Raw genomic sequence first — 27529 nt, 5'->3', positions numbered from 1 at the left:
TCGCGATGAGTACAATCAGTGGTTCGCCTTCAAAAGAAAAGTCCCGCATTGAAACTGATGCAAACGGATACAAATAGTTCAATCATGCCACAATTGGACTAGGTAATGCTAAACAAGGTTGGAATGTCCTTACATAAAGACAATCATTTATTCATTTTACAATAAACAACAAAAATCTGTTGAAATCTCAAAACGTTTGACAGCTGCACCATTGAAAGTCTCTTGACTGGCTGCATCACTGCTTGGTACTAAGAGGCTCCTGAACAGCTTCTATCCCCAAGCCATAAGACTTCTAAATAGCTAACAAAATGGATGCACAGACTATCTGTATTGACCCTTATATTATATATATATTTTTTGCACTGTCTCTATGCATACTCTATGCACATTCTACCCACTCACTCACACACACTCACTCCAACACACTCACTCCAACACACACACACTTAATTTGCTCACACACATTCATACTGACTCACACATGCACATACAATCATCATATACTGTATATCCTATAGTCAGTCACAAGTGTGTGTGTGTGTGTGTGTGTGTGTGTGTGTGTGTGTGTGTGTGTGAGTGAGTGAGTGAGTGAGTGAGTGAGTGAGTGAGTGAGTGAGAGAGAGAGAGAGAGAGAGAGAGTGCATGAGAGAGAGTTTGTGGTGTTATTTTTCCATATTAATGGATTGGAGAGTTTTGTTGATGTGAGTTGGTGCCCGTTTGATGACATCTGGTTGACATCAGATTGAATTAATTTATTCATTTAATTAAATCCATTAAAGGGGCAATCTGGGATTGGTACATCAATTTTTGGACTTTTAAATTATTAAAATATAGCCATTGATTTTTGAAGAATGTAACTTAGAAATGCCTCATGAGCAACAGTCTTACCCCATCAGAACCCAAAATATAAGCTTGGTTTACTTCAAGCCATACAGAAACACTGTTTTGCTTCAAAACATGATTACAACTATAATTTTGATCTCAAGGATGGTCAGTCCTTGCATCCATATGTGAGAGTTCTTGCGTCTATGTGTACATTTTTGCTGCCCCATTCCTCAGCTGTTTACCAAATAAAGTGGGGAAATGCTTTGTTATTGTTTGATTTCCCCTTTAAAAGTGGAAGACCTGCAGGACTATTTAATGTCCATGATTCAGATTTACTAGCTCATAATAATGACTTACTATCTCATAACTCTGATTTACAATCTCGTGCATAGTGCATAGTCTGATTTTTGTTTGGGGGGTGGCGGGAACAAGCTTCCATAATTATGCCATGGAGCGAAGGGAAGATTTAGAGCCGTTTTAAAGCTCAGTTTAAAAGCCAATTTCCTGCAATTTTACATTTTTCCATGTCTTATGTGTATCATATCATACCAGGAGTCGAATCCCAACCCGAACCCCCCCCCCCAAATTAACAAAAATAATTCAACTCTGGGCCCACGGTCCATATTGAGTAATACTTCCAAAGCTGTGGCAAAATGGCTTAAGGACAACAAAGTCAAGGTATTGGAGTGGCCATCACAAAGCCCTGACCTCAATCCTATAGAATATTTGTGGGCAGAACTGAAAAAGCGTGTGCGAGCAAGGAGGCCTAAAAACCTGACTCAGTTACACCAGCTCTGTTAGGAGGAATGGGCCAAAATTCACCCAACTTATTATGGGAAGCTTGTGGAAGGCTACCGAAACGTTTGACGCAAGTTAAACCATTTAAAGGCAATGCTACCAAATATTAATTGAGTGTATGTAAACTTCTGACCCACTGGGAATGTGATGAAAGAAATTAAAGCTGAAATAAATCGTTCTCTCTACTATTATTCTGACATTTCACATTCTTAAAATAAAGTGGAGATCCTAACTGATCTAAGACAGGGAATTTTTACTAGGATTAAATGTCAGGAATTGTGAAAAACTGAGTTTAAATGTATTTGGCCTAAATAAAGTGTGCGCCTGTTCACAACTCCCTGCTCTCCTGCACCTGACTCCTCTCCCAGTACGCACACCATTGACAGATATAGATACTTTTGTACCCGTTTCCTCCCGCATCTTCACAAGGTCCTTTGGTGTTCTTCTGGGATTGATTTGCCCTTTTAGCACCAAAGTACGTTCATCTCTAGGAGACAGAACGGGACTCTTTCCTGAGCGGTATGGCGGCTGCGTGGTCCCATGGTGTTTATACTTGCGTACTATTGTTTGTACAGATGAACACGGTACCTTCAGGCATTTGGAAATTGCTCCCAAGGACGAACCAGACTTGTTGAGGTCTACAATTATTTTTCTGAAGTCTTGGCTGATTTCTTTTGATTTTCCCATGATGTCAAGCAAAGAGGCACTGGGTTTCAAGGTAGGCCTTGAAATACATCCACTGGTACACCTCCAATTGACTCAAATTATGTCAATTAGCCTATCAGAAGCTTCTAAAGCCATGACATTTTCTGGAATTGTCCAAGCTGTTTAAAGGCACAGTCAACTTAGTGTATGTAAACTTCAGACCAACTGGAATTGTGATACAGTGAAATAATCTGTCTGTAAACAATTGTTGGAAAAATGACTTGTGTCATGCACAAAGTAGATATTCTAACCGACTTGCCAAAACTATAGTTTGTTAACAAGAAATCTGTGGAGTGGTTGAAAAACGAATTTTAATGACTCCAACCTAAGTGTATGTAAACTTCCGACTTCAACGGTACATATGAGATGAGTAATGCAAGATATGTAAACATAATTAAATTGACTAGTGATCCATTTATTAAAGTGGCCAATGATTTCAACTCTGTATGTAGGCAGCTTATGTTACAGCTTACATTACTCTGTATGTAAGCATCTGTGTTAGTGATGGCTGTTTAACAGTCTGATGGCCTTGAGATTGAAAAACAGCTTCTGTCTCTCGTTCCCAGCTTTGATGCACCTGTACTGACCTCGCCTTATGGATGGTAGCGGGGTGAACAGGCAGTGGCTCGGGTGGTTGTTGTCCTTGATGATCTTTTTGGCTTTCCTGTGACATCTTGTGTTGTAGGTGCCCTCGAAGGCAGGTAGTTTTCCCCCGGTGATGCGTTGTGCAGACCGCACCACCCTCTGGAGAGCCCTGCGGTTGAGGGAAGTGCAGTTGCCGTACCAGGCGGTGATATAGCCCGACAAGATGCTCTCAACCTGTAAAAGTTAGCGAGGGTTTTCGGTGACAAGCCAAAGGCGCTCTTGCGCCTTCTTCACCACACTGTGTGCATGGACCATTTCAGTTTGTCAGTGATATGTACACCGAGGAAATTAAAACTTTCCACCTTCTCCACTGCTGTCCCGTCGATGTGGATAGGGGGGTGCTCCCTTTGCTGTTTCCTGGAGTCCACGATCATCTATTTTGTTTTGCTGACATTGAGTGAGAAGTTATTTTCCTGACACCACACTCCGAGGGCCCTCACCTCCTCCCTGTAGGCTGTCTCGTTGTTGTTGGTAATCCTACCACTGTAGGCTTGATGATTGGGCACGACAGGCTTGAAGAGGGCATGACAAAGCCTATTCCCCCTCAGGAAACTAAAACGATTTGGCATGGGTCCTGAGATCCTCAAAAGGTTCTACAGCTGCAACATTGAGAGCATCCTGACTGGCTGCATCACTGCCTGGTATGGCAATTGCTCGGCCTCTGACCGCAAGGCACTACAGAGGGTAGTGCGTACGGCCCAGTACATCACTGTGGCTAAGCTGCCTGCCATCCAGGACATCTACACCAGGCGGTGTCAGAGGAAGGCCCTAAAAATGGTCAAAAACCCCAGCCACCCCAGTCATAGACTGTTCTCTCTGCTACCGCATGGCAAGCGGTACCAGAGTGCCAAGTTTAGGACAAAGCGGCTTCTCAACAGTTTTTACCCCCAAGCCATAAGACTACTGAACTGGTAATCAAATGGCTACCCGGACTATTTGCATTGTGTGCCCCCCCCAACCCCTCTTTTTACACTGCTGCTACTCTCTGTATATCATATATGCATAGTCACTTTAAGTATACATTCATGTACATACTACCTCAATTGGGCCGACCAACCAGTGCTCCCGCACATTGGCTAACCGGGCTATCTGCATTGTGTCCCGCCACCCGCCACCCACCACCCACCAACCCCTCTTTTACGCTACTGCTACTCTCTGTTCATCATATATGCAGTCACTTTAACCATATCTACATGTACATACTACCTCAATCAGCCTGACTAACCGGTGTCTGTATGTAGCCTCGCTACTGTATATAGCCTGTCTTCTTACTGTTGTTTTATTTCTTTACTTACCTATTGTTCATCTAACACCTATTTTGCACTATTGGGTAGAGCCTGTAAGTAAGCATTTCACTGTAAGGTCTACACCTGTTGTATTCAGTGCACGTGACAAATAAACTTTGATTTGATTGGGTTGGAGGCGTGCATGGCCACGCAGTCGTGGGTGAACAGGGAGTACAGGAAGGGGCTGAGAACGCACCCTTGTGGGGCCCCAGTGTTGAGGATCAGCGTAGTCGAGATGTTGTTTCTTACCTTCTACCCGTCAGGAAGTCCAGGACCCAGTTGCACAGGGCGGGTTCGAGACCCAGGGTTTCAAGCTTAACAATGAGTTTGGAGGGTACTATGGTGTTGAATGCTGAGCTGTAGTCAATGAACAGCATTCTTACATAGGTATTCCTCTTGTCCAGATGGGATAGGGCAGTGTGCAGTGTGATGGCGATTGTGTCGTCTGTGGACCTATTGGGGCGGTAAGCAAATTGGAGTGGGTCTAGGGTGACAGGTAGGGTGGAGGTGATATGATCCTTGACTACTCTCTCAAAGCACTTCATGATGACAGAAGTGAGTGCTACAGGGCGATAGTTCAGTTACCTTAGCTTTAATGGGAACAGGAACAATGGTGGCCATCTTGAAGCATGTGGGGACAGCAGACTGGGATAGGGATTGAATGAATATGTCCGTAAACACACCAGCCAGCTTGTTTGCGCATGCTCTAAGGACACGGCTAGGGATGCCGTCTGGGCCGGTAGCCTTGCGAGGGTTAACACGTTTAAATGTTTTACTCAAGTTGGCCACAGAGAAGGAGAGCCCAAGGCCTTAGGTAGCGGGCTGCGTCGGTGGCACTGTATTGTCCTCAAAGCGCGCAAAGAAGTTGTTTAATTTGGCTGGAAGGAAGACGTATTGACTGGGCTGGTTTCTTTTTGTAATCCTTGATTGTCTGTAGACCCTGCCACATACGTCTTGTGTTTGAGCCATTGAATTGCGACTCCACTTTGTCTCTATACTGACGCTTTGCTTGTTTGATTGCCTTACGGAGGGAATTACTACACTGTTTGTATTCGGCCATGTTTCCAGTCGCCTTGCCATGATTAAATGATATATAGCCTATAAAGTGCAGGCAAGGACCAAAAACCAGCTGTCTCTTGCTGCCACTTTGCGTAACTAACTTTATCAACTTTCGCACAAGCTCCTTCTCCCACCTCAAAAAACAGTGACATCAAGCTCAATGACCCCCCTCAGCTCCCAGCTGTGCCCTGGACACCATTTGTGAATTGATCGCCCCCCATCTAGCTTCAGAGTTTGTTCTGTTAGGTGACCTAAACTGGGATATGCTTAACACCCCGGCAGTCCTACAATCTAAGCTAGATGCCCTCAATCTCACACAAATCATCAAGGAACCCACCAGGTACAACCCTATATCCGTAAACATGGGCATTATTATAGACATGATCCTGACCAACTTGCCCTCCAAATACACCTCTGCTGTCTTCAATCAGGATCTCAGCGATAACTGCCTCATTGCCTGTATCCGCTACGGGTCCGCGGTCAAACGACTACCCCTCATCACTGTCAAACGCTCCCTAAAACACTTCTGCGAGCAGGCCTTTCTAATTGACCTCATCCCGTCAGTTGAGGATGCCTGATCATTCTTTAAAAGTAACTTCCTCACCATCTTAGATAAGCATGCCCCGTTCAAAAAATGCAGAACTAAGAACAGATATAGCCCTTGGTTCACTCCAGACCTGACTGCCCTCGACCAGCACAAAAACATCCTGTGGTGGACTGCAATAGCATCGAATAGTCCCCGCAATATGCAACTGTTCAGGGAAGTCAGGAACCAATACACGCAGTCAGTCAGGAAAGCAAAGGCTAGCTTTTTCAAGCAGAAATTTGCATCCTGTAGCTCTAATTCCAAAAAGTTCTGGGACACTGTAAAGTCTATGGAGAACAAGAGCACCTCCTCCCAGCTGCCCACTGCACTGAGGCTAGGTAACACAGTCACCACCGATAAATCCATGATAATCGAAAACTTCAACAAGCATTTCTCAATGGCTGGCCATGCCTTCCACCTGGCTACTCCAACCTCGGCCAACAGCTCCGCCCCCCACCCCCGCAGCTACTCGCCCAAGCGTCCCCAGCTTCTCCTTTACCCAAATCCAGATAGCAGATGTTCTGAAAGAGCTGCAAAACCTGGACCCATACAAATCAGCTGGGCTTGACAATCTAGACCCTCTATTTCTGAAACTATCCGCCGCCATTGTCGCAACCCCTATTACCAGCCTGTTCATACTCTCTTTCATATTGTCTGAGATCCCCAAGGATTGGAAAGCTGCCGCGGTCATCCCCCTCTTCAAAGGGGGAGACACCCTGGACCCAAACTGTTACAGACCTATATCCATCCTGCCCTGCCTATCTAAGGTCTTCGAAAGTCAAGTTAATAAACAGATCACTGACCATCTTGAATCCCACCGTACCTTCTCCGCTGTGCAATCCGGTTTCCGAGACGGTCACGGGTGCACCTCAGCCACGCTCAAGGTACTAAATGATATCATAACTGCCATCGATAAAAGACAGTACTGTGCAGCCATCTTCATCGACTTGGCCAAGGCTTTCGATTCTGTCAATCCCCATATCACCATGCTAGGTAAAGTTCCGCCTTATCTCAGTTCACTGGTCACGATAACAACACCCACCCATAGCACGCGCTCCATCAGGTATATCTCACTGATCATCCCAAAAGCCAACACCTCATTTGGCCGCCTTTCCTTCCAGTTCTCTGCTGCCTGTGACTGGAACGAATTACAAAAATTGCTGAAGTTGGAGACTTTTATTTCCCTCACCAACTTTAAACATCTGCTATCTGAGCAACTAACCGATCGCTGCAGCTGTACATAGTCCATCTGTAAACAGCCCACCCAATTTACCTACCTCATCCCCTTACTGTTTTTATTTATTTACTTTTCTGCTCTTTTGCACACCAGTATCTCTACTTGCACATGATCATCTGATGATTTATCACTCCAGTGTTAATCTGCTAAATTGTAATTATTCGCTCCTATGGCCTATTTATTGCCTACCTCCTCATGCCTTTTGCACACAATGTATATAGACTCATTTTTCCCCCCTACTGTGTTATTGACTTGTTTATTGTTTACTCCATGTGTAACTCTGCGTTGTTGTCTGTTCACACTGCTATGCTTTATCTTGGCCAGGTCGCAGTTTTAAATGAGAATGTCACGCCCTGGCCTTAGTATTCTTTGTTTTCTTTATTATTTTAGTTAGGTCAGGGTGTGACATGGGGAATGTTTATGTTTTGTTGGTTTTGGGTGTTTATATGGTAAAGGGGTTATGGGGTGTAGTATATGGGTTTGTGTTGAGTGTAGATGTCTAGCGTTGTCTATGTATGTTTAGTTATCTAGGAGAGTCTATGGTTACCTGAATGAGTTCCCAATTAGAGACAGCTGATTTCGGTTGTCTCTGATTGGGAGCCTTATTTAGGGTAGCCATAGGCTCTCATTGGTTGTGAGTAATTGTCTATGTAGAACGTTTGTAGCCTGTATGTATGTGCACAACGTTTGTAGCTTCACGGTCGTTTTGTTCGTTTTGTTAAAGTGTTTCGTGTTTATTTTTGTCATCTTTTAAAATAAAAGAAGATGGCTTATTTTCCAACTGCTGCGTTTTGGTCCGTCAATCCCCCACACGATCGTGACAGAGAACTTGTTCTCAACTAGGCTACCTGGTTAAATAAAGGTGAAATAAAAATAAAATAAAAAATGTAAGGGCATATCATGAGCAGGGTTTCCCCCACGAGGGTACACATGTGCAGTTGTTACCCAGCTCCACTGGTGTGGCAGTCGGTTACATAAAATAATTATTTGAAATAATCGCAAATGTTTTAAGTGGAAAAGTGCACATTTCCTGACTCAAAACCGATAGTACTTTTGAAAAAAAGAGCTAATTCTGCTGTACGCTTTCAATAAAACAATGAATTTGTCCACAATTCACGAATTTCTGAATAACGCATTCACTGACAACAGTGCAGAGCGAGGCCTGCATCCAGCAACATCATAAGTCACATGACCATTTTTTCAGCCGTCTCAATTATGCAATACAGGGAGAGTGGGCAAACTCCACTGAACTAGTTTCAAAATAAGGAATCACTTGGGAGTTTCTGGATTTTTTTGTAAACTTCTCCATTAACTCTGCAACATCCAACTACTGACTTTTTTCACATCTGCCACCAGTAAAGCCGAAACATTAACAAATACATACTGACATAGTAAAATAAATAAATGTTTAAAAAAAGATATATAAAGGATGTTTCATGCTGAAAGCCTCATTTTAAACACAAATGGCATTCACTAAGCTGATGGTAAATATTTAGGATCATGTTTTACAGCTTTGTCATTAACATTTTTTATTCGAAAATCCTCTTATTTAGAAATTAGATATATTTTACACACACCTTTAAAAATCTGAAGTACGCATAAGGACCACTAGATTGCTTATGATAGATAACATAAAATCCTTGAAAGATACCAAAACGCTGGTAGTTTACTGGTAAACTTAGAAAGTTTCCAATAATATACCCTCTCTTTGCAACCCTAATCTGACCACACCAAAACAAATCACAGAAAGTAGTGTTTATTAGACACAAGTCAACTAATAAACTATGCATTGGTGTTTTTTTATTTTTATACATACAAATAATATAATAAATTTATAAAACATTCAATTCTATAAACATAAATGATACCTTAAAAAAGGCAAATGCTGGGAATACTTGCCACAATGCCTATACTTTCAGTTGTCATCACAGAAAATATTGAATAAAAGCAGTATTCATTATAAGAAATTATATAATACTGTAGAGGCAATGTTGCACTACAGTTCAATGCAAATAAGTTCACAAATTCCCCAAAAAACACAATAGTTTTCCTACATCCTCTCATTTGGTAGTTCAGAGTTCGGTAAATGGAACATTTACACAGAAAGGCAACTGGACAAAAGAGGCTATAGAATGAAATGAAATGAAATTTTATTAGTCACATGCGCTGAATACAACAGGTGTAAACCTTACAGTGAAATCCTTACTTACAAGCCCCTAACCAACAATGCAGTTTCAAAAATATGAATAAGAATAAGAAATAAAAGGAATAAGTAATTAAAGAGCAGCAGTAAAATAACAATAGTGAGACTATATACAGGGGGTGCCGGTACAGAGTCAATGTGCGGGGGCACCGGTTAGTTGAGGTAATTTAGGTAAATATTTACATGTTTGTTAGAGTTATTAAAGTGACTATTCATAGATAATAACAGAGAGTAGGAGAGTAGCAGCGGCGTAAAATAGGAGGTGGGGGGTGGGCAATGCAAATAGTCTGGGTAGCCATTTGATTAGATGTTCAGGAGTTTTATGGCTTGGGGAAGCTGTTTAGAAGCCTCTTAGACCTAGATTTGGCGCTCCGGTACCGCTTTCCGTGCAGTAGCAGAGAGAACAGTCTATGACTAGGGTGGCTGGAGTCTTTGATTTTTAGGGCCTTCCTGTGACACCGCCTGGTATAGAGGTCCTGGATGGCAGGAAGCTTGGCCCCAGTACTGGTCTGTACGCACTACCCTCTGTAGTGCCTTGTGGTCGGAGGCCGAGCAGTTGCCATACCAGGCAGTGATGCAACCCGTCAGGATGCTCTCGATGGTGCAGCTGTAGAACCTTTTGAGGATCGGAGGACGCATGCAAAATCTTTTCAGTCTCCTGAGGGGGAACAGGTTTTGTCGTGCCCTCTTCACGACTGTCTTGGTGTGCTTGGACCATGTTAGTTTGTTGGTGATGTGGACACAAAGGAACTTGATGCTCTCAACCTGCTCCACTACAGCCCCGTCGATGAGAATGGGGGCGTGCTCGGTCCTCCTTTTCCTGAAGTCCACAATCATCTCCTTTGTCTTGATCACGTTGAGGGAGAGGTTGTTGTCCTGGCACCACACAGCCAGGTCTCTGACCTCCTCCCTATAGGCTGTCTCGTCGTTGTCGGTGATCAGGCCTACCACTGTTGTGTCATCGGCAAATTTAATGATGGTGTTGGAGTCGTGCTTGGCCAAGCAGTCATGAGTGAACAGGGAGTACAGGAGGGGCCCCTGTGTTGAAGATCAGCGTGGCGGATGCGTTGTTACCTACCCTTACCACCTGGGGGCGGCCCGTCAGGAAGTCCAGGATCCAGATGCAGAGGGGGGGTGTTTAGTCGCAGGGTCCTTAGCTTATTGATGAGCTTTGAGGGCACTATGGTGTTGAACACTGAGCTGTAGTCAATGAATAGTATTCTCACATAGGTGTTCCTTTTGTCCAGATGGGAAAGGGCAGTGTGGACTGCAATAGAGATTGCATCATCTGTGGATTTGGCGGTATGCAAATATGATTGGGTCTAGGGTTTCTGGGATAATGGTGTTGCTGTGAGCCATGAACAGCCTTTCAAAGCACTTCATGGCTACAGACGTGAGTGCTATGGGTCGGTAGTCATTTAGGCAGGTTACCTTAGTGTTCTTGGGCACAGGGACTATGGTGGTCTGCTTAAAACATGTTTGTATTACAGAGGTATAAAATGTCAGTGAAGACACTTGCCAGTTGGTCAGCGCATGCTCGCAGTACACGTCCTAGTAATTCGTCTGGCCCTGCGGCCTTGTGAATGTTGACCTGTTTAAAGGTCAACTCACATTGGCTGCGGAGAGCATGATCACACAGTCGTCCGGAACAGCTGGTACTCTCATGCATGTTTCAATGTTATGTTAAGTAGTTTAGCTCGTCTGGTAGGCTCGTGTCACTGGGCAGCCCTGGGCTGTGCTTCCCTTTGTAGTCTGTAATGATTTGCAAGCCCTGCCACATCTGACGACCGGCGGAGCCGGTGTCGTATGATTCGATCTTAGTCCTGTATTGACGCTTTGCCTGTTTGATGGTTCGTTGGAGGACATAGCGGGATTTCTTATAAGCTTCCAGGTTAGAGTCCCGCTCCTTCAAAGCGGCAGCTCTAGCCTTTATCTCAGTGCAGATTTTGCCTGTAATCCATGGCTTCTGGTTGGGGTATGTACGTACGGTCACCATGGGGACGATGTCATCGATGTCCTTATTGATGAAGCCAATGAATGATGTGGTGTACTCCTCAATTCCATAGGAACAATCCTGGATCATATTCCAGTCTGTGCTAGCAAAAAAGTCCTGTAGTTAAGCATCTGCTTTATCTGACCACTTTCTTTATTGACCAAGTCCCTGGTGCTTCCTGCTTTAATTTTTGATAGTTAGCAGGAATCAAGAGGATAGAATTATGGTCAGGTTTTCCAAATGAGGGCGAGGGAGAGCTTGTACGCGTCTCTGTGTGTGGAGGAAAGGTGGTCTAGAGTTTTTTCCCTCTGGTTGCACATTTAACATGATGATAGAAATTTGGTAAAACGGATTTAAGTTTCCCTGCATTAAAGTCCCCGGCCACTAGGAGCGCCGCCTCTGGATGAGCGTTTTCCTGTTTGCTTATGGCAGAATACAGCTCATTGAGGGCAGTCTTAGTGCCAGCATCGGTCTGTAGTGGTATGTAGACAGCTACGAAAAATACAGATGAAAACTCTCTAGGTAGATAGTGTGGTCTACATCTTATCATAACATACTCTACCTCAGGCAAGCAAAACCTTGAGACTTCCTTAGATATCATGCACCAGCTGTTGTTTACATAGTCTGATCCCTTTGTCTTACCAGACGACGCTGTTCTATCCTGCCGATATAGTGTATAACCAGCCAGCTGTATGTTGATAATGTCGTCATTTAGCCATGACTCCATGAAGCATAAAATATTACAGTTTTTAATGTCCAGTTGGTAGTTCAATCTTCCTCGTAGGTCGTCAATTTTGTTTTCCAATGATTGCATGTTAGCTAGTAAACCGGAAGGCAGTGGGGGTTTAGTTGATCACCTACGAATTCTCAGAAGATAGCCCGACCTCTGTCCTCTTTTTCTCCATCTTCTCTTCACGCAAATTACTGTGATTTGGGCCTGTTCCCGTGAAAGCAGTATGTCCTTCACGTCGGGCTCGTCAGACTCGTTAAAGGAAAAAACAACTTCTGCCAGTTCGTGGTGAATAATCGTTGTTCTGATGTCCAGAAGTTATTTTCCATCATAAGAGACGGTAGCAGCAACATTATGTATAGAATAAGTAAAAAAATAAGTTACAAATAACGCAAAAAAACTAACAGAAAACACATTTGGTTAGGTAAAACATCAGCCATCTTCTCCGGCGGCATCCTACAAGGCACACAGAGTAACAGTCAGTTAGGTAATGTTCAATGCTTTGACTTTTCTATTCTATTCTCATTAAGTAAAATGTATCAAATCTGAAGGAGAGTGGTTTGACTAAATGTTTACCTGTGACCGGATGTGAGAGGACATGATGGGAACCACTGCCCTAGGCTGAGGCTCTGGTCGCGCGAGGACAACGCTAGTCTTCGTGAGCATGATTAGTTTAGTCACACAAGTCATCTTCCAAAGTCTGTTTACCCTTTTTTCACAATTAATAAAGAGTTGTGTAGAATGGCTTTTAGTGTAGGGGGAGCCCTTTCTGGTATGTCACTCCCTACAAATATGCGGAGGTCTCAATGTAGAGGTCCTGGGCTTGTGTGATTACATGTGGTCGGTAGATGTGAGGCCGGTTGGATGTTCTGCCAAACTCTCTAAAACGACGTTGGAGGCTTATGGTAGATAAATTAACATTCAATTCTCTGGCAACAGCTTTGTTGGACATTCCTGCAGTCAGCATGCCAATTGCACGTTCCCTCAAAACTTGAGACATCTGTGGCATTGTTTTGTGCGACAAAACTGCACATTTTAGAGTGGTCTTTTATTTCCCCCAGCACAAGGTGCACCTGTGTAATAACCATGCTGTTTAAACAGCTTATTGATATGCAACACCTGTCAGGTGGATGGATTATCTTGGCAAATGAGAAATGCTCACTAACAGTAAACACATGTGTGCACACAATTTGAGCAAAATAAGCTTTTTGTGCATATGGAACATTTCTGGGATCTTTTATTTCAGCTCATGAAAAATGGGACCAACACTTTACATGTTGCATTTATATTTTTGTTCAGTATAAAATCACAGATAGAAGGAGCGGTGGTTAGTTAGCAGTCATAGAGAACGATAGACAATTTCTAGTGCCCAAAAGTTTGTTTTAACATGGTCAGCGTCATTGAGGAATTTCACTATTTTGAAGTAGTCAACTGGGTGGGACTTCCTATGGGTTAAGGAAGGACCACATAATTCCATCCAGGGCATCAGGAGGGCTCACCCAATGAATTATACTTGTGAGCAAACATTCCATAACTGCAGGTGGCAGTATGCACCCTTTCCGTTTGTTTACCAACTCATAGAAGTAGTAGAATAATAACTTTTACTACTCCTCAGTGTTTCAAACAGGTGATAAGAGACAGAAGGTACTGTATGTAAAGACAAGAGGCAAGCAGAGATAGGCGTCTCTGTGTGTGTGTGTGTGAGAGAGAAAGGGAGTGGGGTACAAAGTAGTCCTACAGAAGGCACTATACTCATCCATTCAGATAAATGAAGCACTCAGCAATACCAGGAGAAACATGATTTTCTTGAGATAACCCTCCGTAGACTGTAGCCTAGTAGAGACATCCAGTTGGGTCCAGTCCTGCATGCGCTGTATATAATATCATAAACCCAATATCTGCAAGTGGGGTGATTTATAGATCAAATAATCTGCCAATCACTTTGGCAGTGTTTCGGGTCGTATTTGTATAGTGGCATTGCGCTTTTCTGAAAATTGCAATTTGCAACAGTCCGTGCGTTGTGTGAAATCAGTTATTTTAAATGCGACATGGAACGCTTCACTTAGAAACAAGTAGCAGCAAATGACGCAACCTCGCTCATGCGCATAGCAGACGAAGAAGCAATTAATTATCTTAACGCTGCTATGATCATCCACTATATGGGCTTGCAATATAGTTAATAATATAAAATAATAGTAGGCTATTGTGTTTTGCTGTCGTGCATAGGTGAGTGCAAATGTAGGCATATAATACATACTTTTCTCCATGTTGATTCCATGGAATAGCTAAATGTAAAATATGTTGTTGTGTGCTGTTGATAATAGCCTAATACAATATTAATTGAACATTTTGGTATCACAGGTAGTGTGGAATTAGGAGCAGTGCAACGTTCTAAATCGAGAGTATTAGCACCCTCTTGTGAAGTTGATTGATGGTGAATTGTGTTTACTGGCTCGGTAATTGTGGGGAGTAGGGCTGAATGACAATTCAGTGGCGGTTCTAGACCATTTCAACTGCGGGGGCCAAGCTGGAGCCAGTTGTACTGTTAGAGGGGCCAGTTACATTAGACGTTATTGTTGTCATATCGTTTTCTTCACTGCATTGCAGGCATTAGCAGGCAAAATACCATGTTCATAATCATCATCGTTGCAACTGTCTAATAACGGATGTAAAAAAAAAGAACGATAGCAAAAATTAGTTATGTATTTTTTTTTTCATACTCAATATTTAGGGGGGCCACAAGGGGGTCCAAAATTGTTGTCACTGCCCCCCCTGCCTCCCCCAGAACCGCCACTGTGACAATTATGTACAGTGGTGTTTTTAACTGACTGTAGGCTAGGCTACTGTTCTGGTCGTGTAGTGGTGTTTTTCACTAATCTTTCACAGTCGAAACTGCTTATTGTTGTTAGGTGAAACTCCTGGACAATGATTCAATGGTCATCATTCACTAGAGATACATTTTTTAATACCGTATTTGCTAGCCTATGGTGTTTTGTATTAAAACGAATGTTGCCTGTATATATGTTTGGGCTTCTTGCGGTCTATTTGCAGTCTATAAATGATATGTAATTATGTTCCGGGCCCCAGACTATTGCTGAAGAAAAATCTGCATGCGGCTGAATCTAGTTGATGATACCTGATCTATAGCCTGCTGCCAACCCCCCTGACCCAGTGGGTGTCTTTCTACAGCTGTCTTGTGTCTGTTCTCAGAACATGCACCTCTATATCCTAGTGAGTGCCCTTCTCAGCATTCCTGTCTCTTTGGGTGAGTTGGACTTTTTGCCGTTTTAGTATCATAGCATTTGCATCCAGTTGTAGATGGTTGTTTAACCTATGATTAGTTTACAGTAGTAATATGTTGGAAGAATTTGGTTTGACTCCAATCTCTCTCTCTCCCCCTAGCTTTCTCTTTGGGTGGGTCCAATGTCGTCGTTGTTGTTGTTGTCTCACAAAAAGTCACACATGGATGTGAAAAATTCTTTTTTTTCTTTTGATAGTGTCTGGCCATGTCCTCCTCCCTCCTCCCATAACTCACTCAATTTGTCCCTCTCTTTTTCAGGTTGGAATGAAGACTTACAGATAGTGTGTTCTGGTCGAGAGTTCCGCCTGCCGGTCTACTCAGGGTCAAGAATCGTGACCTTTACCCCCAGCTACCCTCCAGGACCAAGAAAAGTGCTTCTGGAGAACAACAATGTAGGTTGTGTGTGTGGGTTGGTTCTTCTATCCTTGTGGGGACCTCAAATTCCCAAATGTCCCCACAAGGATAGTAAAACATTCTCCCTTGTGGGGACATTTCCTACATCCCCATGAGGAAAAAGGCTATTTTAAGCTTAGGTGTTAAGTTCAGGGTTATGGTTAGAATTAGTGTAAGGGGTTGGGGGTTAGGTTCAGGGAAAATACGATTTTGAATGGAAATTAATTTTAGATCCCCACGAGGATAGAAGAACATAATGTGTGTTTACAGTGTGTGTGTGTCTTCTTCTATGCTAAACACTATTGTGTGTTTGTAGTTGAAGGACCCGCGGTTTGAGTGGACGAAAGATAGGACATTGCTGCTGAATGACGTCGCACACCGTGACCAGGGGCTCTACTCTATCAAACTGTCCTCTGGATTCACCTATGAGACCGTTCGCCTCACTGTCTCAGGTACAGGGGCTCAGGGGCTCCCGAGTGGCGCAATGGTCGAAGGCACTGCATCTCAGTGCTAGAGGCGTCACTACAGACCCTGGTTTGATTCCAGGCTGTATCACAACCAGCATTGATTGGGAGTCCCATAGGGCGGCGCACAATTGGCCCAGCGTGGTTAGGGTTTGGCCGAGGTAGGCCATCATTGTAAATAATTATTTGATCTTAACTGACTTGCCTAGTTAAATAAAATAAAAAATATATAAAAAACTCTGCCGCAGGGAATACCTCTCTCCATTTCTTTGTCTATTTTTTTATCTATTTCTTGCTCTCTATTCTATCTCTCTTTTTCTCTATGATATTGTATAATGATTAATTGTATCTGTTGAAATTGATTGTATGAACTTTGAAACATTGTATAACTCTCAAGATAATCTCTCTCTGTTTCGCTTTCTTTCACCCTTTCTCAGAATGTATAAAAACCTTCCGTTTGGGCTATGGGGAAACCTTTCAGCACAACATCCCTAAATATGGCTCCGTGTTGGAGTTCTCTCCCCAGCGTTCCCCCTCTGACTCCCAGACGGTATTACTGTGGAACCGGATGGACCCTGAGACCAGCGAGGTGGGCCGGGGGAGGCTAGGGTCAAGTGGGAGGGTCTGGGTGGCAGAGAGGGTGACCCAGGCAGACCAGGGAAACTACACCCTCCGAGAAGAGAATGGGAAAGTAATCTCCCGCAGCAAATTGATTGTCAATGGTGAGCACGAGAAAGATCAAAGATCTGGATGAAGGGGAGAGCGAAATGAAAAGGGTAATGGAGAGAGGGAGATGGGATCGGAGGCTAGGAGAGAAGAGATTGCAATATTAGATCTGACAAACAGTCCAAACTGACTCATAATCCAAACTGACTCTTAATTATATCTGATTCTTTCTTTCATCCTGATGCCCCTCATCGTCCTCATGTCCCCTCCTTAATTTCTCCTTTTTCTTTTCCTTTAAACTCTTTCCAATTCTCTCTCTCATTATCCCCTGTGTGGGTGCAGGGCACAACTTCAATGTCACCCGCTTCTTCAAGGAGTCTCTAAACCTTCCTCTTTTTCTCCCTGTCCCTCATGTCCACCTCATTTTTACCCCGTCCCTGCACCTCTCCAACCCCTCCAACGTGCCCCTTGAGTCCCGGTACTCTCGCCCCGTACAGCTGATCAGAGATGGCCAGATTGTGGACCAGGACCCCCGGTACTGGGGCCTCCTCTCTCTGGGGAGAAACGGGACTGTCAACGAGGTGGTCATCACCAGGCTGAGTGCAAAGCATGATGGGATGTATGAGATCCGAGATCAGGGCGGCAACCTAGTGTCGTCCACCATTCTCCATGTGGTCGGTGAGTGACAGTGGGTGTGTGAGTGAGCAGGAGCTTTCCCCTTTACATGATGCAGAGATATCTTTCTTGATCTCCCCGCTCCCTCACTCTTTCTCCCTTCCTTTTTCTCTCTCCAGATAAGACTGCTAGATGGAGAGCAGTTCTCAAGTCCATCAGCGTTCCTTCTGGCATGTTTGTGACTTTGGCTGGTTTCATCCTATTTATGAAGCGCTACCCTAACTGCAGCCTCACAATGATAATCCGAGGCCTAAGAGGTCACCATACACCGGCATCTAACCTTCCAAGAGTCAATGTCCAGGTGAGGGGATGTTCTGAATGAGCTTGACGGCTGCAGAGTGAGAGATGTTTGTGAGCTTGGTAGGTAGAAGAAATATGGTGGGGTTATGAGTGGTTATTGGAGGGTTTGTGTGTGCGCAATGCAATGAGCCTGTTGTCATGGTACTATGTTGTCCATCCATTTCAACTGTGTGATATTATAGAATTCTGTCAGCATGTCACAGTAAAAGTAGAACCAGTCCTTTGCGCCAGTTTGAATCTCCTCCTGCATCAGTTCCTTACACATTTAAATTGGGTCAATGGTCACATACAGTTTCATGCTTCTCTGTGGATTGTTTGTTTGTTTCGCTGTGCGTTCCCCTTTCTGTCTACACGATATATTTACATACTTGTTTGTCATCTGCAGGACTACAGTCTACCCAGCCTCCAGCCCTCTGGCATTCACAGTCATTCAAAGCAGATTGTAATGCCAAAAATGTGGAGCCCCAGACCTACACATTCGGTAGGTAGGCTGTGAAGTTGTAAATGTAGGCTCTTTTCACCATTATTATAGATTTCTACATTATGTGTCTATCTCAGGGTTACATTCCTGTCATGGACAGTGCACCACAGCCCTCCCCTGAGCCAGTGAGAACAGCGAGACAACAGGAGACAGCTAGACTTAGAGTTGAGACTGCCACTACTCACACTCCTAGTGACGAGGTACATACACACACAGTTTCTATTTTCTGTCTCACAATGGACAATTAAGTTATATTCTGCTCTTTCTTTTTATCATTGACTCCCTCTCTCTTCTCAGGAGACTGCTGACGGAGAGAGGGAGATCTCCTTTTCCATCGCTGGCACCTCAGACTGCCTCCACTCACCTGAAGACTGCTTTCAGTTCCAGATAAAGAAAGAGGGAGACAAGGAGAGCAAAGCAAAAGACTACTTCTCCACACTTCCACTGGACACAGATACCTTGGAGACTTGCAGCGTCTACACTTCTGAAAAACTCAACTTCTTATAGAGCATAGAGAAGAGGCGTGAATGGAGGTAAAGAAAGTGCGGGAGGAGAGAAAATAGTGGAGGGCGATATGATTAAACTGTTCACGGGTGATATTGTAATTATAGTGCCTTCGCTTTCAGAACCCTATTTGGATCTGTTTGGGTATTGCATATTACTTCATATAATTTCTTTATGATCATGTTGTTACGCACGCTTCTAGGAAGAGGGAACGCAACACCCTGCTACAACTCAACTCCCCGTGAAGTGAGAGTTATGGACTGTAGGCGTGAGAAAGGACGACAAAAAGGCAGAATTGACCGTTTACTAGGATTTTATTCCTTTACACGGTAATATGGGGAAAAGGGGCTGGACGGAACCAAAGCAAAGAAAGTAAAATGTCAAAGCCCCCCTCTCTCACCTGCCTACCCACTACCTACCTAACTTAGCACCACCTGGTGCACTAACTAAAATACAGGGGGTGGTCCGCCCAGGTCTTACCTAGTGTGCCTAGACAGTGAATATACTACGGGTATATGTATGCCCGCAGGCCTCTTGCCTAAGCACTCCCTAGGTGCCTTCCCCTTCCCCCCTGGGAACAAATGAAACAGAATATCAAACAATTACTCAAACAAACTAATAAACAAAAGACATCAAATAAGCTCTAGCTGAGCAACAATCTCACACGGAACATACCAACTGCTCCCAGCAACAACTAACACAGTACATACCAACAACCAACATGCTATGACCCTCTGCCATCAACCTCCTCTCTCAGCAATGATCTATATAACATTCAATCTCAGCCTGCAATGATCTCAGCCTGCAATGATCTCAGCCTGCAATGATCTCAGCCTGCAATGATCTCAGCCTGCAATGATCTCAGCCTGCAATGATCTCAGCCTGCAATGATCTCAGCCTGCAATGATCTCAGCCTGCAATGATCTCAGCCTGCAATGATCTCAGCCTGCAATGATCTCAGCCTGCAATGATCTCAGCCTGCAATGATCTCAGCCTGCAATGATCTCAGCCTGCAATGATCTCAGCCTGCAATGATCTCAGCCTGCAATGATCTCAGCCTGCAATGATCTCAGCCTGCAATGATCTCAGCCTGCAATGATCTCAGCCTGCAATGATCTCAGCCTGCAATGATCTCAGCCTGCAATGATCTCAGCCTGCAATGATCTCAGCCTGCAATGATCTCAGCCTGCAATGATCTCAGCCTGCAATGATCTCAGCCTGCAATGATCTCAGCCTGCAATGATCTCAGCCTGCAATGATCTCAGCCTGCAATGATCTCAGCCTGCAATGATCTCACTCTTCTGACCAACAGAACCCTGGCTTTTATAGCTTCAGAAGGCATTGTTAATTGGAGACAGCTGCGTCTTGACGAGGGGGCGGGGTGAGCTCTCCAATCATCAATTTGGGCCGACCAATCAGCTGCCTGGGGAGAATTTCAGGAAGCCATCTCCTGAAACACACACACTCAAATACAAACTACAACACAGAAACTGGGGAACGTAACACATGTCATTATCATTCCTTTTAAGAATGAGATGAGCAATATCCTCCATTTTGGCATATCACTCCTTTGTACAACTGGATAGGTAATGTTTCCAAAAATCAACCTGCCGATTACTTTGTGCTACCTACCAAGGAACCCTCAGGACCACACATTTAAACCTGTACTGTAAGCTATAGGTGACTGTATATATGTGTAAATATATGGAAGTTATGTTAGGATGGAGAAGAGATGTCAACGTTAAAGAAGAGATGAGGAATTGTCAGATTTTGTAATAGAATATGGGAATTGCCTCTCAATTTAACAGTATATCTAACTGCATGTGTTACCTACTATTAAACAAGTAAATTAACACAAAATAATAAAAATAAACTTTTATTAGATTACATATCTTTACATAACATATACGTTGTTTGCGAATGCCATAAAATGGTGTACATGATTAAATTACTGTTACATTATTTCACAAGGTATTCACATTGTCATTGAGGTTTTATAGAATGGACTATAATATGTTTGAAGTCATATACCTTTCCCAATGTTTTGTGTATTAACGTATCATTGGTTTGTTAGTCAAGTAATGAATGAAGCTCGAGAAAATAAAAGGAATTAAATCTAGTTATGAAAGTTGTCGTAGTCATGACAGTGGGGGAACGAAGAAGAGCTCGCTTTGGAGGACTGATGCTATCCCAGCGTGCACTGTTTTCGACGCGGCAATGAAACGCCAGCGTGCGAACTTGGAACAAAACAAAAATAAAGTAGGCACAATAGTTGCCTAAATAGTTGCAAGACTTTCAAGATAGTTTGCCATCAAGCGTAACACAAAAAAAATCGTGTTTAGCTACAGAGGGACGTGCACTTGAAATATGTCTTTGGTTTGCGCAAGTAAGTTGAATATGCTTCTGAAGTTGAATGAGCTAGATCGCTTACCTCGCACCCTGCTAGCTAACGTTAGTGTGGCTAACTTGCGAGCTAGTAACTGATGCCTTGTATTTGTAGTCTTGTCACTTTTCTGCAACATGGTATTCATGGTGGCTTACTAGTTATATTATCTATCCATGAAACAATAGCTAACAATTGTATGTATCCTCTTATGTTACCCCACTCAGTTTCCAATGAGGTCCCGGAGCACCCTTGCGTGTCCCCGGTGTCTAACCAGGTGTTCGAGCGCCGACTGATCGAGAAGTATATCGCAGAGAATGGAGTGGATCCAATGAATAGCCAACCACTGTCGGAAGAGCAACTTATCGATATAAAAGGTAAGCAGGGCAGGGAGAGATAGTTAACGTACTCGGTCGAATCGATTACATCAAATATGTATTTATGTACTGATTTTAGTTTTGGCTTAGAAGGAAATCGTAAGTAGGTTCCATGTATTAGAAGAGATGTTTTCGAGATAGATTTGAATCAATGTTGTGCCGCCTTCTGTTGCCCAGTGTCTCATCCTATCCGACCAAAGGCTCCCTCTTCTACCAGTATCCCTGCCATACTCAAGGCTCTGCAAGATGAGTGGGTGAGTGTCTAGGCAGACTGGTTTGTAGTCTACCTGTGGACAGTGTTACAACAGAATACTCTTCCTCTGTATTATTAAATCTTTCCCTTAATGTATTCTGTCTCTTTCAAGGATGCGGTCATGTTGCACAGTTTCACTCTGAGGCAGCAGCTGCAGACGACTCGCCAGGAGCTCTCTCACGCCCTCTACCAGCATGACGCAGCCTGCAGAGTCATTGCTCGTCTTACCAAGGAGGTCACTGCAGCCAGAGAGGGTAAGAGAGGGCCAAGGGATCTCTATAGTCTGAAGTCACTTCCTCACCTTCTCTCATTCACTGACCTGTGAAGGCAAAATGCTTACTCTTTGCCCATTCTCCCATTCAACAGCCCTGGCCACACTCAAGCCCCAAGCCGGATTGGTGGCCCATCAGGCTATGCCCGCCTCTCAGCCAGCCGCTGGGGTGAGTGATTAGCGCTGATTCCCATCCACCAAACAGGATTCCTGGCCATCAGAGATTGAGGATAGATGTTTTCTCTTTTCTAAGTATTGTACTCTCTGTTGTTTTGACTCCCTTTCTCAGGGTGGGGAACCAATGGAGGTTAGTGTGCAGGTGGGAATGACTCCAGAGATCATCCAGAAGGTAAGAGCTAATTTCCTCTTCATCTTTTTACCCCCTGTGATTAGTGTTCTCATTACTCTGAGACCCTCTCAATATGGGATAGGATTTGTGATTCATTGAATTCTCATTAGTCTCTTTCCTGCTCCTCTACTGTTCTGTTTTCAGCTTCAAGATAAGGCTACTGTCCTTACCACAGAGAGAAAGAAGGTAAGATTTTCATTCAAGAAAATGTCTGTCATGCGTTGTAGGCTTGCAGAGATGGATGATAAAACACTCAATCTTTTAATAAACTTATTTTGTCCCTTGTGTTTGCTCACTCCTCCCTTTCTCTCCCTAACCAGAGAGGAAAGACCGTGCCAGAGGAGCTGGTCAGGGCTGAGGATCTGAGCAAGTACCGCCAAGTGGCTTCCCACGCTGTGAGTACTGCGATCTGTAGGACTGTAATAACCTGTAGCTGGGCTGACTGTGCTGCTTAGCACTACTATCTGAGGTTGCCCTTAGCTGTCTGTCTGTCCATATAGTGACCATGTTCTTTTGAATGTCTCAGGGACTTCACAGTGCCAGTGTCCCAGGAATCCTGTGTATGGACCTCTGTCCTTCAGACACCAACAAAGTACTCACTGGTAAGTACCCCTGCTTTTTCTAACAGCTTTTTATTTTCTCTCTATCTCTTTTTCTTGCATATCTAAATAGAACTATCAATCAAATGTCATTGATGACTATCTTGTTGCCAGGTGGGGCTGATAAGAATGTGGTGGTATTTGATAAGAAGGAGGAGCAGATCATTGCCACCCTCAAGGGTCACACCAAGAAGGTCACCTCTGTCATCTACCACCCCTCCCAGGTAACAGACCTGTCTATACACCTGTCTAGCTCCTAACGTTTTATGGAAATTAACTCAATTATGCTTTATATGCTACTTTTCAACATCATGTATACAGTGAAATTAAAATAGAATATAAAGATAAGTTGATTTGTGGTATCTATATACCCCGGTCTAAAATGTGCTGTGTTGTAGTGTGTAAATCTCCCTTATTTCCTTCCTCACTTTAGTTTTTTTCTTTTATTTGTATTTTCCATCTTTCTTTCCTCTCCAGTCTGTGGTGTTCTCTGCCTCTCCAGACAGCACCATCCGGGTGTGGTCTGTTACTGGGGGCAACTGTATCCAGGTGGTGCGAGCTCACGAGGCGAGCGTGACCGGGCTGTCACTTCACGCAACCGGGGACTACCTTCTCAGCTCTTCCGAAGACCAGGTAAGTCCATTGTACTGGTAGAACACCTGAGTTCAGCATGTTGTTACAACTCCTGAGTCCACTGGTCTGTTGAATATAATGGCACCAGCTGCACTGTTGTCAAAAGTAAATGTAATGGCACCTCTGTGTTGGTGGATGTATGTTAATACTGCATTCTTCTTTATCTTTCTCAGTACTGGGCCTTCTCGGATATCCAAACTGGCCAAGTCCTTACCAAAGTCACAGATGAGGCTGCTGGTGTTGGTAAGTGGGTTTGTGGTCAGGTCTATGCGTATGGACACAAAAGATGGGTTACTATTTTTGTCTGTGTCTCATATCTCTGCCCCCCTCCTCCTCCTCAGCTCTGACTTGTGCTCAGTTCCACCCTGACGGTCTGATCTTCGGGACGGGAACCGCCGACTCCCAGATCAAGATCTGGGATCTGAAGGAGCGCACAAACGTGGCCAACTTCCCCGGCCACTCTGGCCCTGTCACCTCCATCGCCTTCTCTGAGAACGGGTACTACCTAGCTACAGGTCAGTCGCTCTCCAACCTCACAAAACAGTGTAAATAATGTTGGATTTCTCATGGATTCCCTGACCCAGTCTCTCTCTGTGCTCCAGGTGCCCAGGACAGCTCTGTAAAGCTGTGGGATCTGAGGAAACTGAAGAACTTCAAGACCATCGCCCTGGACAACAGCTATGAGGTGAGAATGAGAGACTGTGCGGAGTCTGTTAGCTACAGATATGGGTCAACTTCTCACTAATTTAGCTCATGTACTGCAAATAACATGGTTATTTCTTGCAGAGTTTTTCACTGGAATTTTATTTACTCTCTCTCAGGTTAAGTCTCTGGTGTTTGATCAGAGTGGTACATACTTGGCTGTGGGTGGATCTGACATCAGGGTGTACATCTGCAAGCAGTGGTCGGAGGTCCTCAACTTCAGCGGTGAGAAAAACAACTGAACAGAATATTTAACTCAACTTTCATCAGACCTTGTGTGCTCACTGTACAAATCATACATACACATGGTTAGGAGAAACTCAGTGTCCTATTGCATGCGTCATCTTACACCGAGTCACCTTAAACATATATCTTTTAAAACATTTTTCTTCCTCTTTTTCCCAGACCATTCTGGCCTGGTGACAGGGGTGGCGTTCGGAGACAATGCTCAATTCCTTTCCTCCGCTGGAATGGACAGAAGCCTCAAGTTCTACAGCCTGTAGATTAGTACAGACGGATGGATAAAGTGAGAGGAAAGAGAGCGAGGATAAGATGGGAGGGTTCTGGTTAGGCCTAATCTCGAATCTAGACCAGTGTGATCATTTTGACTCTGCTACACAGCTATCTGTTTTGTGAAATATAGACCGGTGACCAGGGGGTAGACGGTTGAATCCTTATGATTTATTTGATGTTCTTGTATTGGTGAGATCAGAATCCCTATCCGAGGTGCGTTCAATAAGGGAAATAGTTTGCGAACGTTGGCTAACGTTAGCAAACATATTCCATTTGTTTTGTGTTAGCCGCGACCGTTAGCTAACCGTCTGAGAATATAGTGTACGGCGAACGTAAGTGTCTGTTTCTGGTCTAAACTGCTGCTAAAAACAATCAAGTGGCCATGTAGACTTTCTACTATATTTAGTAGGAGTAGGTAAGTCGTTTTCAGTTTGAATATTGTTGCTAAAAAGCCACAGTAATCCTTAAAAAATGCTGTTTGATGTTTCACCGTAACCTATTGGAATGTTCATTCAAATCGTTCAACTGAAATTGTTACTCTGGCAGCAAGCCCTGTTTTAACTCGCCTCTGGCCTAGGCAGGAGCTTTTTAGTCAGAGTTACCAGCAGATTATGAATTTAGCATTTTGAAAATGGACCTGTAGTTATTTAGGATCCCAGGGTGGGTGGAGGAACGGGTGCTGCGGTATTTACTTTTCCCTTCATGTATTCTTCTTAAATCCCCTCCCCAGACGTCTGTTCTTCTCCTTTCAGTGGTTAAACCAACAACTCTCAGCTGTTGAAATATCATTTGTTGTAACTGTTTTCACATTGTGTAAGCCAATTCTCTATATTGCTGTGTTTATTCAAAGGTATCCTTTCCCTTCCACCCTTTTTACACTTCAATAAAGCAAGTTATTTTTGTAGTGACGGCCAGCTATTTGCTTGATCAATGGAATGTATTGTGTATGCCTCAAGTTGTCCTTTCTGCCTGTGAGGCACCAGTATGACTTTGATCCCAATAGACTGTGTGCTCTGCTTTGTACATGTTGTCTCTATGACAGGGGTGGATAGATCATCTAGCTGGTTGAAATTGACAATGTTTTATAAATAAAACAATGAAAAAGGTGACGGCTGGATAAAAAAAAAGTGAATATTTTCTCTGTTATACTAATCTATAATGAGCCTTTGGTTAATCGGTGGGCAATGGCAGGTGTGGTGATAATGATGATTTGTCACCACAGATGGTTTGTTAGTATAGCAGGTTAGGATCATTAACGTGGCTGGTTACTAATATAGGAGGTTAGGTGAATTAGCTTTGCGGTTAGAGCTTTAGGCCAGTAACCAAAAGGTTGTTAGTTCAAATCCCCAAGGTGAAAAATCTGTCGATGTGCCCTTGAGCAAGGCCCTTAACCCTAATTGCTACTGGGTTACTGTTGATAATGGCTGACGGGCCGTGATCCTACTCTCTCCGAAGGTGTCTCGTGAGTTGGGATATGCAAAAAAACACATTTCCAATTCACACGTGTATAATACATGCGAAATAGGACATATACGCACCCACCAAATTATTAACGTAGCAGGTTAGGAGAGTGAGGTTAAGGTCACAGGAAAAACATCCCCACAGCATGCTGCTGCCATCACCATACTTCACTGTAGGGATCGTGCTAGGTTTTCTCCAGACATAACCTTTGGCATTCAGGCCAAAGAGTTCAATCTTGGTTTCATCAGACCAGAGAACCTTGTTTCTCTTGGTCAGTGTCCTTTTTAGGTTCCTTTTTGGCATACTCCCAAGTGGGCTGTCATGTGGCTTTTACTGAGGAGTGGCTTCCGTCTGGCCAATCTACCAATCTACCATAAAGTCCTGATTGGTGGAGTGCTGCAGAGATGGTTGTCCTTCTGGAAGGTTTTTCCATCTCCACAGAGGAACTCTGCAGCTCTGTCAGAGTGACCATTTGATTCTTGGTCATCTCCCTTGATTGTTCAGTTTGGCTGGGTGGCCAGCTCTAAGAAGAGTCTTGGTGGTTCCAAACTTCTTCCATTTAAGAATGATGGAAGTTGCTGTGTTCTTGGGGACCTTCAATGCTGCAGAAATGTTTTGGTACCCTTTCCCAGATCTGTGCCTCGACACAATCCTGTCTCGTAGCTCTACAGGCAATTCCTTCAACCTCATGACTTGGTTTTTGCTCTGACATGCCCTGTCAGCTATGGGACCTTTATATAGACAGGTGTGTGCCTTTCCAAATCATGTCCAATCAATTGAATTTACCACAGGCAAAAATGAATTTACCACAGGCAAAAATTTCTAAATGGTTTTTGCTTTGTCATTATGGTGTATTGTGTCTAGATTGATGAAAAAAAAATGTTTTAATCAATTTTAGAACAGGGCTGTAACGTAACAAAATGTGGAAAAGGGGAAGGAGTCTGAATACTTTCTGAATGCACTGTATATTTTGTATTTCTCAACTTTAAATATTCAGCTCAATAGCCACTATTTTACAACCAAGATATTTGATATGGCTTTTGAGATCATATGGAGCAGCGTGTGCTCGGAATTTGCACACCGGCCATTGCGAGGTCTTAGGCCTAAGGTCTCATGGGTAATAGCTTACAACTGCAC

At 43.7% G+C, this 27529-nt stretch overlaps 2 protein-coding genes across 9 annotated transcripts; both read left to right on the top strand.

The window, feature by feature from the left end:
- The first annotated feature begins 14071 nt into the window (after positions 1-14071).
- Positions 14072-20970, top strand: LOC129857994 (uncharacterized). Of its 7 annotated transcripts, none has more exons than XM_055926817.1 (7): positions 14074-14305; positions 15257-15332; positions 15470-15481; positions 15627-15760; positions 16078-16213; positions 16663-17569; positions 17686-17775. In XM_055926817.1, exons 2-6 carry the CDS (start codon positions 15281-15283, stop codon positions 16977-16979), a joined length of 651 nt encoding a protein of 216 aa, XP_055782792.1. In that variant the 5' UTR covers positions 14074-14305; positions 15257-15280; the 3' UTR covers positions 16980-17569; positions 17686-17775. The 7 variants fall into 7 exon arrangements, with proteins under 7 accessions (XP_055782788.1, XP_055782792.1, XP_055782791.1 ...); XM_055926816.1 differs by having other exon boundaries at positions 14078-14293; positions 15278-15332; XM_055926815.1 differs by having other exon boundaries at positions 14081-14293.
- Positions 18790-25835, top strand: LOC129857993 (pre-mRNA-processing factor 19-like). Of its 2 annotated transcripts, none has more exons than XM_055926812.1 (16): positions 18790-18880; positions 21462-21611; positions 21789-21865; positions 21977-22118; positions 22231-22304; positions 22425-22484; positions 22629-22670; positions 22805-22879; positions 23011-23086; positions 23198-23307; positions 23561-23716; positions 23890-23959; positions 24058-24231; positions 24319-24401; positions 24538-24643; positions 24824-25835. In XM_055926812.1, exons 2-16 carry the CDS (start codon positions 21566-21568, stop codon positions 24919-24921), a joined length of 1389 nt encoding a protein of 462 aa, XP_055782787.1. In that variant the 5' UTR covers positions 18790-18880; positions 21462-21565; the 3' UTR covers positions 24922-25835. The 2 variants fall into 2 exon arrangements, with proteins under 2 accessions (XP_055782787.1, XP_055782785.1); XM_055926810.1 differs by lacking the exon at positions 18790-18880 and adding an exon at positions 21059-21237.
- The last annotated feature ends 1694 nt before the right edge of the window (positions 25836-27529 follow it).

This window comes from Salvelinus fontinalis, chromosome 6, assembly GCF_029448725.1.
Source record: "Salvelinus fontinalis isolate EN_2023a chromosome 6, ASM2944872v1, whole genome shotgun sequence".
NCBI classification, from domain to species: Eukaryota; Metazoa; Chordata; class Actinopteri; order Salmoniformes; family Salmonidae; genus Salvelinus; species Salvelinus fontinalis.
This window is presented reverse-complemented; position numbering and strand designations above follow the sequence as displayed.